The 13315-nt window shown below is 38.3% G+C and overlaps 1 protein-coding gene across 13 annotated transcripts in view; it reads left to right on the forward strand.

The window, feature by feature from the left end:
• The window catches only part of CMSS1 (cms1 ribosomal small subunit homolog), a 333529-nt gene that overhangs the window by 300189 nt on the left and 20025 nt on the right, over positions 1-13315 (forward strand). For 9 of the 13 annotated variants that reach the window (XM_032490115.1, XM_032490123.1, XM_032490131.1 and 6 more), the window contains one exon: positions 4814-4902. In XM_032490115.1, coding sequence (XP_032346006.1) covers positions 4814-4902 — 89 coding nt within the window. The remainder of the gene's footprint in view (positions 1-4813; positions 4903-13315) is intronic. The other 4 variants (XM_032490140.1, XM_014568513.2, XM_032490209.1 and 1 more) reach the window with 1 other exon arrangement.

Genomic DNA, 13315 nt, shown 5'->3' on the forward strand with positions numbered 1-13315 from the left:
TTTTCTGGGGAAGGGAATTCCCCAATTGGGGTCACCAGATTTAACAAATAAAAATACATACCTTATTAAATTCAACTTTCAGATAAACAGTGAATACTTCTTAATACCCTACAGATATCCCCCATGCAATATTGGGACATACCTATACTAAAAAATTATTTACTGTTTATCTGAAAGTTAAGTTTAATGAGGTAGCCTGTATTTTATCTGGCAGCCCTTGCCTAAGGGCTTTTATTTTTGAAGACTCTATCATGGCCTCCATTGGTTGACTGGATTCTCCGAATCCAGCCACCCTTCTGTCTCTCCAGGGTCAGGACAGCAATGATAGGGGTGCTCCAGCCGTAAGATGGTGCTCTAGTCTGGTCCACAGCCAACCACATACCTGCTGGCTTTTCCAGCGTAAGGATATTGGGCCTCCCAAAGAAGAGGATGGATTTCCTTTAAAGACTTTTTTTTAATCAAACTTTTAGATTTTGAAATCATTATAGATTCACATACAGTGCTAAGAAACAATACAGAGACATTTCAAGTTAATTATTGAATAAGGTGTAAAACTTAAGTAAGGATCCATTTTTTTTGCCTATGGATTTTTTTCCTATTTGTTGAAAAGGTTATCTAATCCTCTATTAAATTGCTTTTGCACTTTTGTCAAAAATCAGTTGGGCATATTTGTGTGGGTCTCTTTCTGAGTCTTTATTCTGTTCCATTTACCTGTGTGTCTGTTTCTACACTAATACCACACATTCTTGATTACTGTAGCTATATAATGTCTCAAAATTGTGTAAGTTAATTCCTCCCACTTGATTATTCTTTTTCAAACTGTTGTAACTCTTCTGATTCCTTTGCCATTCTACATAAATTTTAGAATAATATGTATATATCTAGAAAAAATATTACTGGGATTTTCATAGAAACTATGTTGAACCAGTATATCAATTTGGGTAGAGCTGGCATCTTTACTATGATTAGTCTTCTAATGCATGAACCCAGTATATCTCTTCACTTATTTAGGTCTTCTCTGATTTCTTTCATCAGTATTTTGTAGTCTTCAGCATGCAAGTCCAATACTTGTTTTGTTAAATTTACACCTAAGTATTTCAGGGATTTTTTTCAGTAATTTTTTTTCAGTGATTATAAATGGTATTGTATTTTTAATTTTTGTGTTTACATGTTCATTGTTAATATATAGAAATAAAATTAATTTTTGCATACTTATCTTTTATTCCGCAATGGTGCTAAACTCACTTCTTAGTTCTAGCAAGGTTTTTTTTTTATTTTTTAGATTCCTTGGGATTTTCCATGTAAACAATAATGTCATCTGTAAATGGGAATAGTGTGATTTCTTCCTTTCTGATATATATGTCTTTTATTTCCTTTTCTTGCCTTATTATACTGGTTAAAAGTTCTAGCACTATGTTGAATACTACTGACTAGAGCAGACATCCTTGCCTTATTCCCAATCAGGGAGAAAGCATTTAGTCTTTTATTATTAAGTATAATGTTTGCTGTAGGTTTTTAATACATGCTGTTTATCAATTTCGATTCTTTTAAATTTATTGATGTTTTATGTCCTAGATTGTGGTCTGTCTTGGTACATTTTCCATAACACTTGAAAAGAATATGTATTCTGCTGTTGTTGAGTGGAATGTTCTACAAATTTTGACCAGATCCTACTGGTTAAAGGTGTCACTCAATTCTTCTGTATCCTTGCTGATTTTCTGTCTGGTCATTTTCCAAGTTTTGAGTGGACTGTAAAGTTTACAACATAATTGTAGGTTTGTCTCTTCTTTCATTTCTATCAATTTTTATTTATGCATTTTTAAAATAGAGTTAGTGGGGATTGAACCCAGGACCTCATGCATTCTAAGCATACGTTCTATACTAAGCTACACCCTCCCCCTATTTCTATCAGTTTTACCTTCCCATATTTTGATGCTTATTCTTTCAGGATTGCTATGTCTATTTGGCATATTTACCCTTTTGTCATTATATAATGTACTTCTCTTTCTTTGGTAGTTTTCTTTACTCTGAAGTCTATTTTATCTGATATTTATATAAACACTCTTGCTTTTATTAAATCAATGTTTATATGTTATGTTTTATCATTTTACTTTCAACTATATTATCTTTGAGGTAAGTTTCTTGTAAACAGCATATAGTTAGCTCATGTTTTTTAATCCATTCTGTGAATCTCTAGATTACTGTGTTTGGATCATTTACATTAATGTAATTGTTGATATGTTGGGGTTTAATCTGCCATTTTATTTTGTCTTTTCTATTTGTTTGCTGTTTTTTGTTTCTCTTTCCTGCCTTCCTATGGGTTACTTGAATATTTTTATAATCCTTTTTTGATTTGTCTTGGTACTTTTGAGTATTTCTCTTTGTATAGCTTTAAATCTTAGTGGTTGCTAAAACCACTACTGTGGGTGTAGCCTCATTACCCCTGGGCTATATGTAAAGTCCTGATTCTCTATTGGGCTTTTCCTATGACACTATCCTAGTGGGGAAGGAGAGGTGCCTTTCATTACTGCCAGGAGGAGGCGGAAGTCCAGGCTCACCATGTAGTCTCCATTGATACTGCAGTGGTGGTGGTGGTGATGGGAGGAGAGAACAGGGGTTTGCTATCACCCTTCAGGGATGAAAATCCCTTCAGGTGTTCAATCCCCACTTGATCATCTCTGATACCACCCTGATGGAAGGTGGAAGAAGATTTGGTGTGCCTCATTACTGCCTGACAAAGGGAAAGTCTAGGGTCCCCACTCAGCCTTTGCTGGTGTAGGCAGGGCCACAGTTTTTCTGTTGTGTTTGGCAGGAGTCAAGTAGTTATTGTCTAAAAGTTTTTAGTCTTGCTAAGCTACCCCTTTCCTGGTCATTTTGTTAAATAGGGCAGACATTTGTTGAGGCTTTTTAGTCTGCTCTCACTAGCATTCCCAAGTTGCTAGCTTCTTTAGCTCCTAGTCCCGAGATAATAAGGCAAAAAGAAAACCAAGGTAGCTCAGCATTGTGTTGTTCCTTGGGCCTCAAAGTCCTTTGTGAGTCTGCCTTCTCTCCACCTTTCAGGGACTTCTTATGTTTGTTTTATATATAATGTTTTAGCCGTACTTAGCAGGAGGAATAGGGGAAAATATGACTACTACTACTCTCTTCCCAGAAGCAGAAGTTCTATAAATACTTCTAATGCCAACTTAATCACTCATTTAAAAAGCCCTATTAATCTCCTACCTGCTACTACTTCATTGGGTAGAGTCCTTTTTTTCTACACAGTTAAAAAGTGTGTATATCAATTAGGGTTCTCCAGAAGAACAGAACCAATAGAAGATAGATCTCTGTCTCTGTCTCTGTCTCTGTCTCTGTCTCTGTATGTGTGTGTGTGTGTGTGTGTGTGTGTATGGAATTGGCTCATGCAGTTATGGAGGCCATCGAGTCCTAAGACCTGTGGGGTGAATCGACAAACTGGAGACCCAGGAGAGCCAATTGTTACAGTTCCAGTTCTCGTCAGAGTGACCTGAGAACCAGGAGAACTGATGGTATAGTTCCAGCTTGAAGGTTGGCAGGCTCCAGATCCAAGAGGAGCCAACATTTTAGTTCAAGACCAAAGGCAGAAAAAATTCTCTTACTTGGGGGAGGGCTTGCTTTTAGTTCTTTTCAGGCCTTCATCTGATTGGATGAGTCCCACCCACATTAGGGAGGGCAGTCTTCTTTATTCAGTCTACCCGTTCAAATGTTAACTTCATCCAAAAACACCTTCACAGAGACATCCAGAATGTTTAACCAAATATCTGGGCACCCTGTGGCCCAATCAAGTTGACACATAAAATTAACCATCACAGTAAGCAAACATTTAAAAGCTCAGGACTATCAAACTGGTTAATTTGTACCTAAACATTCTGACCAACATTACTCACAAATTCATATTTTGGGCTGACTTTGAGATATATGGAGAAACTCAAAGGGAATAAGTAAAACCTTTCAAAGATTCAAAACTGAGTTTAAAGAGCAACCACCAAAATCTGGAAGGACATATGGCATTATGGGAAGTAAAACTTATTGTTACCATGTTTCTTTAAAAGAGCTTTATAAACCGAAAAAAAGAAAGAAGTTAAAACTTTTATCTTTCTTGATTCTTAGAGTAAGAATTTATTTTTTTCCATTGTTGAAAGATTTCATAAATTCAGAATAAGTATTTCTCATGCTCTGTAATCCTTTTGTCAGAATTCTTAACATTCCCCCTGGGGCCAACACACAGGTGTCAACAGCTGGCTGGCTGTCAGTGCAGGCAGGATCGCTTGTGGGGAGAACTTTGGGCTTAAACAGATCTGGGTTCCCAGGTGTGTGACCTGGGGCAAATTGCTTCACTCCCTCTAAACAGCAACTATCTTATCTGAAAATGGGGAGTTTAGTATCTCTAAAATCAGTATGAGTGTTCCCTAACTAAACACTCTCAAATGCTATACAGCTGAATAATCTTCAGTTTTGCAGTTTTATAAGTAACAGTGCCATCTTGGTGTTTAAATCTCAGTGCCATCTTGGTGTTTAAATCTCTGTCTTTATTCTGAATAATTTCCTTAAATTCCACCTTAGAGGTGGAATTAATGAGTCAAAGGATAGAACCTTCTAGAAAGGTGGTACCAAGATTGCACCAGCATTGGGAGGAAGAAAAAAAGAGAGACACTTTTTCTTTTTTTTTTTTTTAATCATCATAGCTTATTGGGGGGAGTTACTTTTTTTAACTTTTTTTATTGAGTTATCATTTTACAATGTTAAGTCAAACTGAGAGACACTTTTTCTAATTTTTAAACTTTATATTTCCTAGAAGCATCAGATGGCGAAGGACGAGGAGACACAGAAATGATGCAGCAGGAGACAGCTCCAGTTCCTGCCTTGTCAAAGAAAACCAAACAGGTGACAGTCACTGTGGGAGCGTCACAACTGGGAGACTCTGAAATGAGCCTCTCTTACCCCTCTGCAGCATTCCCTGTGTCCTAACATCAATTATTGGTGGATTTGAGGGAAGCTTTTAACTTCTCTGCCTTTGAAAGAGCCATGCTTCATTAATTATGAAACAGCAAGGTCTGTTTTTCCCTCTAATATTTTTTTCAATGTATTTTACAATAATCATATCATAGTACATTCTTACATCACATCACCAAAGACCCAGGTTATTCTTTTGGGTGTAGTCCCTAGGAGGAGATAAATAGCATAAAGATATACAGGACTACCCCCACACCAACGCTGGATTCCAGTGCCATGCCATGCTGCTAGCAGGCTCCCAGGGCCTCCTGTCTACGTAGCGTTATGGTCTGTTCTGTCAGTTCTCACTGGGGATTTGCTGCCTTCACATTACCACAAGTGGCCATTTGATAAACTTTGCTTCATGGACTTCTGACCTTTTATTGCCTTTTTAATCTTACTGGCCACTCACATCCATTTGCAGCTTTTTCACTTTATTTGTCCCTCAGACCTCATTGATATCCATGTGTGATTTTTAAAGGACTGTCTACTGTCAGTCCAAAGTTACCATCTTCTTCATAGTAATGATTTGTGGTCTTGTCTCTATTGTAAGTGGCCCTAACTCATTACACTAGAGGGTGACTCTCCCCCAAATTTGTGACTGGGCTCAGGATAATTGTGAGAAGCAGTCTGGCATAGTGGTTACCTACAAGCTGTGAGACCTTGAACAAGTTAAACTCTCTGTGCCTCAGTCTCCTTGTTGATAAAATGGGGATAGTAAGTGTACTTTCTTCATAGAGTTGCAGTGGGGATTAAATAATTAACACTCAGTAAGCACTTTGAACAGTAGTTGGCAAAGAGTACACTGAAGTGATCATTATTACGGTGAAATATACTTGAAGTCTTCTTTATTTTATTCACTATGTTTTCCTTGTGGAATGAAGAATGCCGAAAGACACATATTTAATATGTAATCAATCTTAGTTTTCTCTCCAGCTATTAAATATCTTGCTCCAAGGCCCTGTATCAATTTTAGTTTTAACCAGTCTTTTAAAGACCTACAGATTAACATCATTTATTTCACCAAGGAGGGGTTTGATTTTACCTTAACTCACCCCATCGACCACACCATAGTCATGCCTTCTTTGACCTCTGCCTCTAATCGGTGCCTACCTGCAGAACTTGTTTCCAAATATTCTTCAACTTTCTTTTTCCTTACTTTTTCCCTTGATTTTCTTCTTTCTTGCTTCTCACCTTTTCTGGACTCTTCAGTGAAAGAATAAACTTGCATTAATAAACTCACCCAAGCCTACGTCTTTACTCTTTTTATTGGCAGAGCCTTCGCCTTGCTAAATTTTCATCTATTTTTTACATCCTTCCTCCTTGGCTTTTCTTTTCCTTCTTTTCCCACGACTGTCAAGTTAGATAAATGGCAGGAAACCCTAGAAAGAAGAGGGAAAGATCCATTCCCGTGAGCATTCACCTATCTTTCGGCGACCCAGGTTTCGACAACAATAAAGCCCATTTATTGAGCATTCATCACAGGCTGTGTGTAAGGCACCATGACCCACAACCATCACAGCCACCTTATGAGGTAGGGGACCCCATTTTACAAAGAACCTGAGGCTCAGAGAGATGGGTACGAGGAGTCCTGGCCCACTGGGCTGCCTGTAAACCAGGCCCTGAGGATGATGCTGCTTCCACTTCCCTTTCCACCTGTCCTCCTCATTCAACTTGGGAAAGCTGGATTTACCAAGTCATTTAGTAATTTGTTGGTCACATGCTGTTGCTCTTTTCTGCTAAGAAAGAAATCAGAAAAGGTTAAGATTTTACAGCTTACTTTAACCACCTTCATCTACTCTGATTTCTCTCACTAACAAATGGCTTTAAAGAATCCAAGTCCTAGGTAGACATAGTGCCCTAACCCCTTTCTCCAAGCCTACCCTCATTGCCCCCACCAGAGAATTCACACAGGGATCTCTTTGTGCCCCTCTGCCTAAGATGAGTGTTATGCATCTGGCTCCCTGGTCTCCCCACCGGGCTGTACACCTCCAGGACAGTTTATCTGTGCATCTCCACAGCACCTAGCACAGAACCTTTCCTGAAGGTTTAACTTTGTTAAAAGGAGGAACAGATAACTACACCAGCATCCCAGTCTTCTTATAACTCTTCCCATCTCACCCTTTGTGGCCCAGCTATGAGCCAGCTCCCCGACACTGCTGCTGGCAGAGGCCTCTTGGAGCCACATGGCACATTGTCCCTCCTCCAGCCCCTCCTTGAAAGGTTCCCCCACCTTGACATTCAGAGCTGGGAGTCTCTCCTCCTCCACCCCAGTGCCACATGGTCCCTCAGGCTCTTTGTGCTCTCTTTCCTGCTGCTCTTCTCTCTCTGGAACTCATTCACCACCCCAAGGACCACCTTTTTGTCAGGCCGACTGTCCTTTCTTGACTCCTTCTCTAGTTGTTTATGCAAACAGAGGTTGAGTCTCCAGTTAGTCTGTAAGTGCCTCAGGGCCCAGGGTTTGCTGCAGTGCCCAGCACAGCATGGGCACATGGCTCCTTTGGCAGATATGACCAGGTATTTGTTTTTTAATAGTAATTACATATTTTTCCTGGATCCAAAAGAAGGGAAAAATTATTTTTTGCTATATTTAAGTTTTGGATTTTTTTCAGATTTGCTTAGTTATTTTGCTCTTCTTTAAGGGTGTTTCTTTGATGCTTGCATAGGAACTCCCTGACATTATGCTGCTAGCTGTCATGTGCACTTAGGCTTTAATCAGCAGGCGAGAGGATCTGTCCTGTTAGATGGCTTTCCCCTCTTTGCCATAACTGGGCCTCGCATTTCTTTTCCTGAGTCCATGCCTCCCATCTGTCCAGTATTTCAAGCAGCAGATTTATAACTTTATAAAAGTTTTTTACATCATCTCTAGCAACCATTTCACATCTAAATAATCATCCTTGGCCTCCTTAATAATGTGAGTATAAAGATTTGCCAACAGTTCTTTTTTTCCAGATACTGCTTCCAAAATAAATGATGAATTTCCCTACTCCTAGAGATTGCATCACCCTCTTCCCTCCTCAACATCAGTCATTTCAGAGGCAGCCCTAGTGACTTTGTAATTATGGTTCCCAGAATATAATCCCTTATGAGGGAATCCGTGACTTTTCATTGATGCCTCCATGATGTCAGTAGCCTTTCAATAGTTCCATGACCTATCTTCTCCCCCTCAGAGACCACACTGGACTTCTTTTTACTTAAGTGAGCCTTATGTTTATCTCCTTGGATAGGAAAAGAATCTTCAGCAAGGCTACTTATCCCTTTCCCTACTTACTCACCTTCTCACTATTGTATTTTCTTACTATTTCCTTTCGCAATGATCATTTCATCTCTCTCCTACTCTTTATCTTCAAAATTATTCTTGATTAAAAGAAATGAGGACTGTGTCCTATCCACTCTTTGATTTACTTCTACCTTTCCATGCAGGTGTCTCAATTCTGTTTTTCATTGTATGAATGTATCACTGTACAACAAATTACCCCCAAAGTTAGTAGCTTAAAACAGAAAAAATTCTTTGTCTCAGTTTCTGTTACCTCACAGGCATGGTTCAGCTCAGTCTCTCTGGCTCTACAGCTCTCATCAGTTGTAAGGTGGGTGTCAGGGAGCTCTACCGTGCAGAATCCCCCCGCAAGCTCATTCATGTGGCTGTTGGCAGGCCTCAGTCCCTCACTACGTGAGCCTCTCCACAGGACTGCCTTACAACATTGCCACTGACTTCCTTCAAGCCATGTGACTAAAGAAGAAGCAAGCAAGAACACTCAAGACTGAAACCACAGTATTTTTATAACCTAATCTCAGAACTGACATCCCATCACTTCTGCCATATTCTGCTGGAAGTGGATCAGTAAATCCAGTCCACATTTAAGAGGAGGGAATGAATACCAGGAGATAGTGATCATTGGTAGCTATCCTAGAATCTGGTACCACAGTCTGCTCTCTGGCCCCCAGTGATTTACATCCCTCCCGTATTCAGAATATATTCACCCCTCCCAAGGCTTGCAAAAATCTCATGCCATTACAGCATGAGCTTGGTGCCCAGAATTTCGTTGTCTAAACCAGGTCTGGGTGCAGCTGAGGTTCCTTGGGTTTACTCCAAGTACAGCTCTTTGAGGACATTTCTTCTCAACCTATGAAACTCAAGAGACAAGTTTTCTCACCTCTACATGCCCAACACTGAGTGGTGAGACAAGCATAGGATGACCTATATATACATTTGTATAAAATAGGAGGAACAAGGAGTCACTGGTCCCCAGCAGTCGGAAAATGTTGGGAGTTTCTTGATTAAGTCTTAAGGCTTAGGGTCTTGTGGTTCTTTCATGGTTCTTGGCTCTGCTCTCTAGGTTCTTCTGTCTTTTGAATCACCCCCTCTTTTTTTTGATAAAAGGTAACATATGTTTGCAACTAAGCAGCTCTTTCAGCTTGCTACTTGACAGTAGAATTCTGAGGGCTCATCTTTGATTCTCTCAGTTTCTGAATATACAACTCCTTTAAGAATTTTATGCGTCTCTTACAATTCTTCTGGGGGTTTACTATGTTAGGCAGACATCATACCCACAAATCTTTTCCAGATAAGCCATTCTCTAACTTAGGCCTCTGCTGAGATAATTGAAGGACAAGACCCCTTAAGCTTCCTAGAGTCGTGTTTGAGAGAATCTGTGAGGCACACCTTGTAATTTCCTTAAAGAGCTCTTATGTGACCGAATCATATCCTGAGGTACCACCTTTATTCTTTTTGAGGTTTTAACAAATGTATTTGCAGTCATATCCTTAACTTTGACAGTCTCTCAATTTAACTCCCTTATTTTGCATTTTACTGTGTAAGCCACAAGAAGAAATCAGGTGACATCTCCAGTACTATTTGGAAATCTCCTTGACTAGATTACCCATAGCATTGGACATACTTTCTACTTTTCCACGTAACTGCAGACAACAGTACTGCTAAGCTTCCTACCACTACATAACAAGGACTCCCTTTCTTTCACTTTCCAGTAAGATTTTCCTCACTTTCTGCAAGCCCTCACCCTCAGTGTCCTCAAAGTCCAAAATTTTTGAACAGTGTGTTTAGACACACTATCCACCCATCAATCACCTTATTTCTGACACATTTCAAAGTAATTTGCAAAATCAGTATACTTCTCCCAGATACTTCAGCATGCATATTATTCTTTAAAGTTCAATATTTAAAGGGTTTTTTTTCCTTTTGAGGTAAAGTTAACATACCATAAAATGCACAAATGTCAAATGTACAGTTCGATGAGTTTTGACAAATTCATATAATTCTGTAACACAAAACCCTGCAGGATAAAGAACATTACCATCATCCCAGAATGCTTTCATGCCACCTCCCTGGTAATCGCCATTCCAAACTCCTTGCCCCTAGGCAACCACTGTTCTGATGTTTTTCATCCCAAAATCAGTTTTGCCTGTTCTAGAATTTCATGTAAATGAAATCATATAAGGTATGACTCTTGTTTAAGGCTTTTTTTTAAATTCAGCACAATGTTATTTAGATTCATTCATGTTGATGATAGTGGTTCTTTTTTGTTGTTTGTTTGTTTAACTGCAGAGTATATTAAGTCTGCAAGGGCTGCCATCACAAAGTACCACAGACTGGGGGGCTTAAACAACATAAGTTCACAGTTCTGGAGGCTAGAAGGCCAGGATCAAGGTGTCAGCGGGTTTAGTTTCTCCTGAGACTTCTCTCCTTGTCTGTAGATAGCTGCCTTTTCACTGTCCTCACATGGTCTTTTCTCTGTGTATTAATATCCCTAATGTCCTGTCCTCCTCCTATAAGGACACCAGTCCTGTTGGATTAGGACCCAGCCCTTATGACCTCATTTAATCTTAATTACCTCTTTAAAGGCCCTATCTCCAAATGTAATACATTGGGGATTAGGGCTTCAGCATATGAATTATGGGGGACACAGTTCAGTCCATAACACTGAGTAATAATTATATAAATATACCACAGTTTGTTTATCCATTCTTCTTTTGATGAATACTGTGGCTATTTCCTATTTGGACCTTTTATGAATAAATCTACCATTAACATTCATATACAAGTCTTTTTGTTAACATATTTTTATTTCTCTTGAGTAAACACATAGGAATAGAACTGCTGAATCATATTTAATTTTATAAAAACTGCTAGAATTTTTTCAAAAATGATTGTACCATTTTTGCTGTCCCACTTTCAGTGTATGATAGTTTTTTGTTTTTGCTTTATATTTTTGTCAACTTTTGGAGTCATCAGTCTTTTAATTTTAGACATTTTGGTGAGTATGTATTGAATAACCTTTGACCAAACCCAAAAGCCAATTCTAAGTTGTTTTTATTTTTACAGTGAACATGCTTGTTTTTGTTATAAAATGGTAATTTAAATTTTTTATTTTTACCAGAGTAATAATCAAACACTATTAAAAGTTTTTATTGAAAAAACAGCAGTCTGCTTCCCGACTCTTATCTATCTTTCCTTAGAGGCAACCAGCCTTGCCTTTAGCTCTTTTCCTTATTTGCTGCATATAGTTTACACTGTTGTTTCTTGATTTATCACTTTCTGATATTATCTAGTAACTTCCTGAGGTAGCAGATGAGGACATAGCCCTTTCGTCTACACCCTATTGCTTCTCCAATTGCTACCTCTTCTGCCAACACAGTATCACATTTTGGTTAAACAGGTACCACTCTTTCATTTTTATGCCCATGGAAATACTGTTCAATGCTGAAAAAAAAGAGAAGCTATAATCATCCCTCCTTTCTTATACAACTGTTTATTTTCATGGCACTAATAATTACCTCTTTTCTTCATTTGCCTAGCTTTCTGTATTCCTATTGTTAATTGCTCCCATATGTTCTAACATCTCTTCCATATGCCCATGAATAATATTTTCCATATGCGCAAATAGATCAGTTTTTGTTCTTCCCTACAGACCTCCATAATCCTATTCCACTCTGAATTGGTTATTCTGTAGGTCTGATGAGCAATTGGGACTTCTCTTTACTGCCCCTTCAATACTCTCCTGGGTTGGTGTCCCTATTTACTGAATTCTGTATCATCCTCTTTCTTGGTTTAGCCCTCAATTATGCTGGAATAGAGCCTTCAGTATCTGTGGGTAGGAAGTAAAATTTTTGAGACCTCAAATATCTGAGAATGTTTACTGAAATCTGAAAACTTTCCCTCGTAAGTTGATTGATAGTTTGGCTGGGTATAAAAACTAATTTGCAGATAAATTTACCCATAGTTTTGAAGGCATTGTTCCACTGAGTTCTAGCATCCATTATTGCTGTTGCAAGGTCTGCCACCATTCTTTTCCTCGAACTTTTGTATTTTGTATGTTATTGTTTTTCTTTTTAGTAATTGTTAAATCTTTTGTTTGTCCAGGATGTTCTACAATTTCACAATGATGCTTCTTAGTGTGGGTATTTTTCTTTTTCATTTTACCATATTCTTCATGGGCTTTCAGTTTGGAGTTTAATATTCTATTAAGTTTCCTCAGTCCTGGTAAGTTTGTCTTATATTATTTTTTAATCACTCCTTCTCTGCTGTTTAATATGACTATTTTTTTTCTATAATACCTTTTATTGGTATGTTGACTCTCTCAGGGGTAATTCTCTAATTTTATTACCTTTTTTTTTCTTACTATTTTTCATCTTTCTGAGAGATTTCCTCTATGTTATCTTCATACTTTCCTCCTGCATTTTTACCCCAACTTTGTTATTTGTTTTAATGTTTAAAATTTTTCTGATTTTTTTTCTTTTTTAATAGCATCCTGTTCTTGTTTCATGGATCAAAACTCTTCCTTTCTCTCTCTGAGAATATTAATTGTAATTGTTTTGAAGTACTGTGTCTGTTTCCTCAGGATTCTTTTTTCTTTTTGTTGTTTATCTGCTCTTGTGTTGGAGGCTTTCCTTAGATGTCTGATGAACCTTAGCTGTCTATTCATATTAAAAAGAGACACACTAAAAGGTTATGGAAAATCTTGTGCATAAGTGCAGCTTTTTAATTAGTAGACTTCATGGTAGAGTGATAATGATAACAAAGCTGAACTTTTACTATAGAATCCCCAAATGTCCCTCTCTTATGGCATTTCTCTTAAGCCTTTAGAGAAGAATTCAGTAATCTCCTACATGTTACTACATGAGCCTGGCTTGAGACATCCTGAAACAAAGACAGGAAAAGGAAATGAGCCTCAACCACTGACTTCCCTATCTCTTCAGTGCCAGACTTCTTGATCTTCTTGTTCTCTCCAGAGAATAAACCTCCCGTCTTCTTCCAGGAGAGCAAAATGACAAGAACCAGCAATAGGAT

The sequence above is a fragment of the Camelus ferus genome, chromosome 1 (assembly GCF_009834535.1).
Source record: "Camelus ferus isolate YT-003-E chromosome 1, BCGSAC_Cfer_1.0, whole genome shotgun sequence".
Lineage (NCBI taxonomy): Eukaryota > Metazoa > Chordata > Mammalia > Artiodactyla > Camelidae > Camelus > Camelus ferus.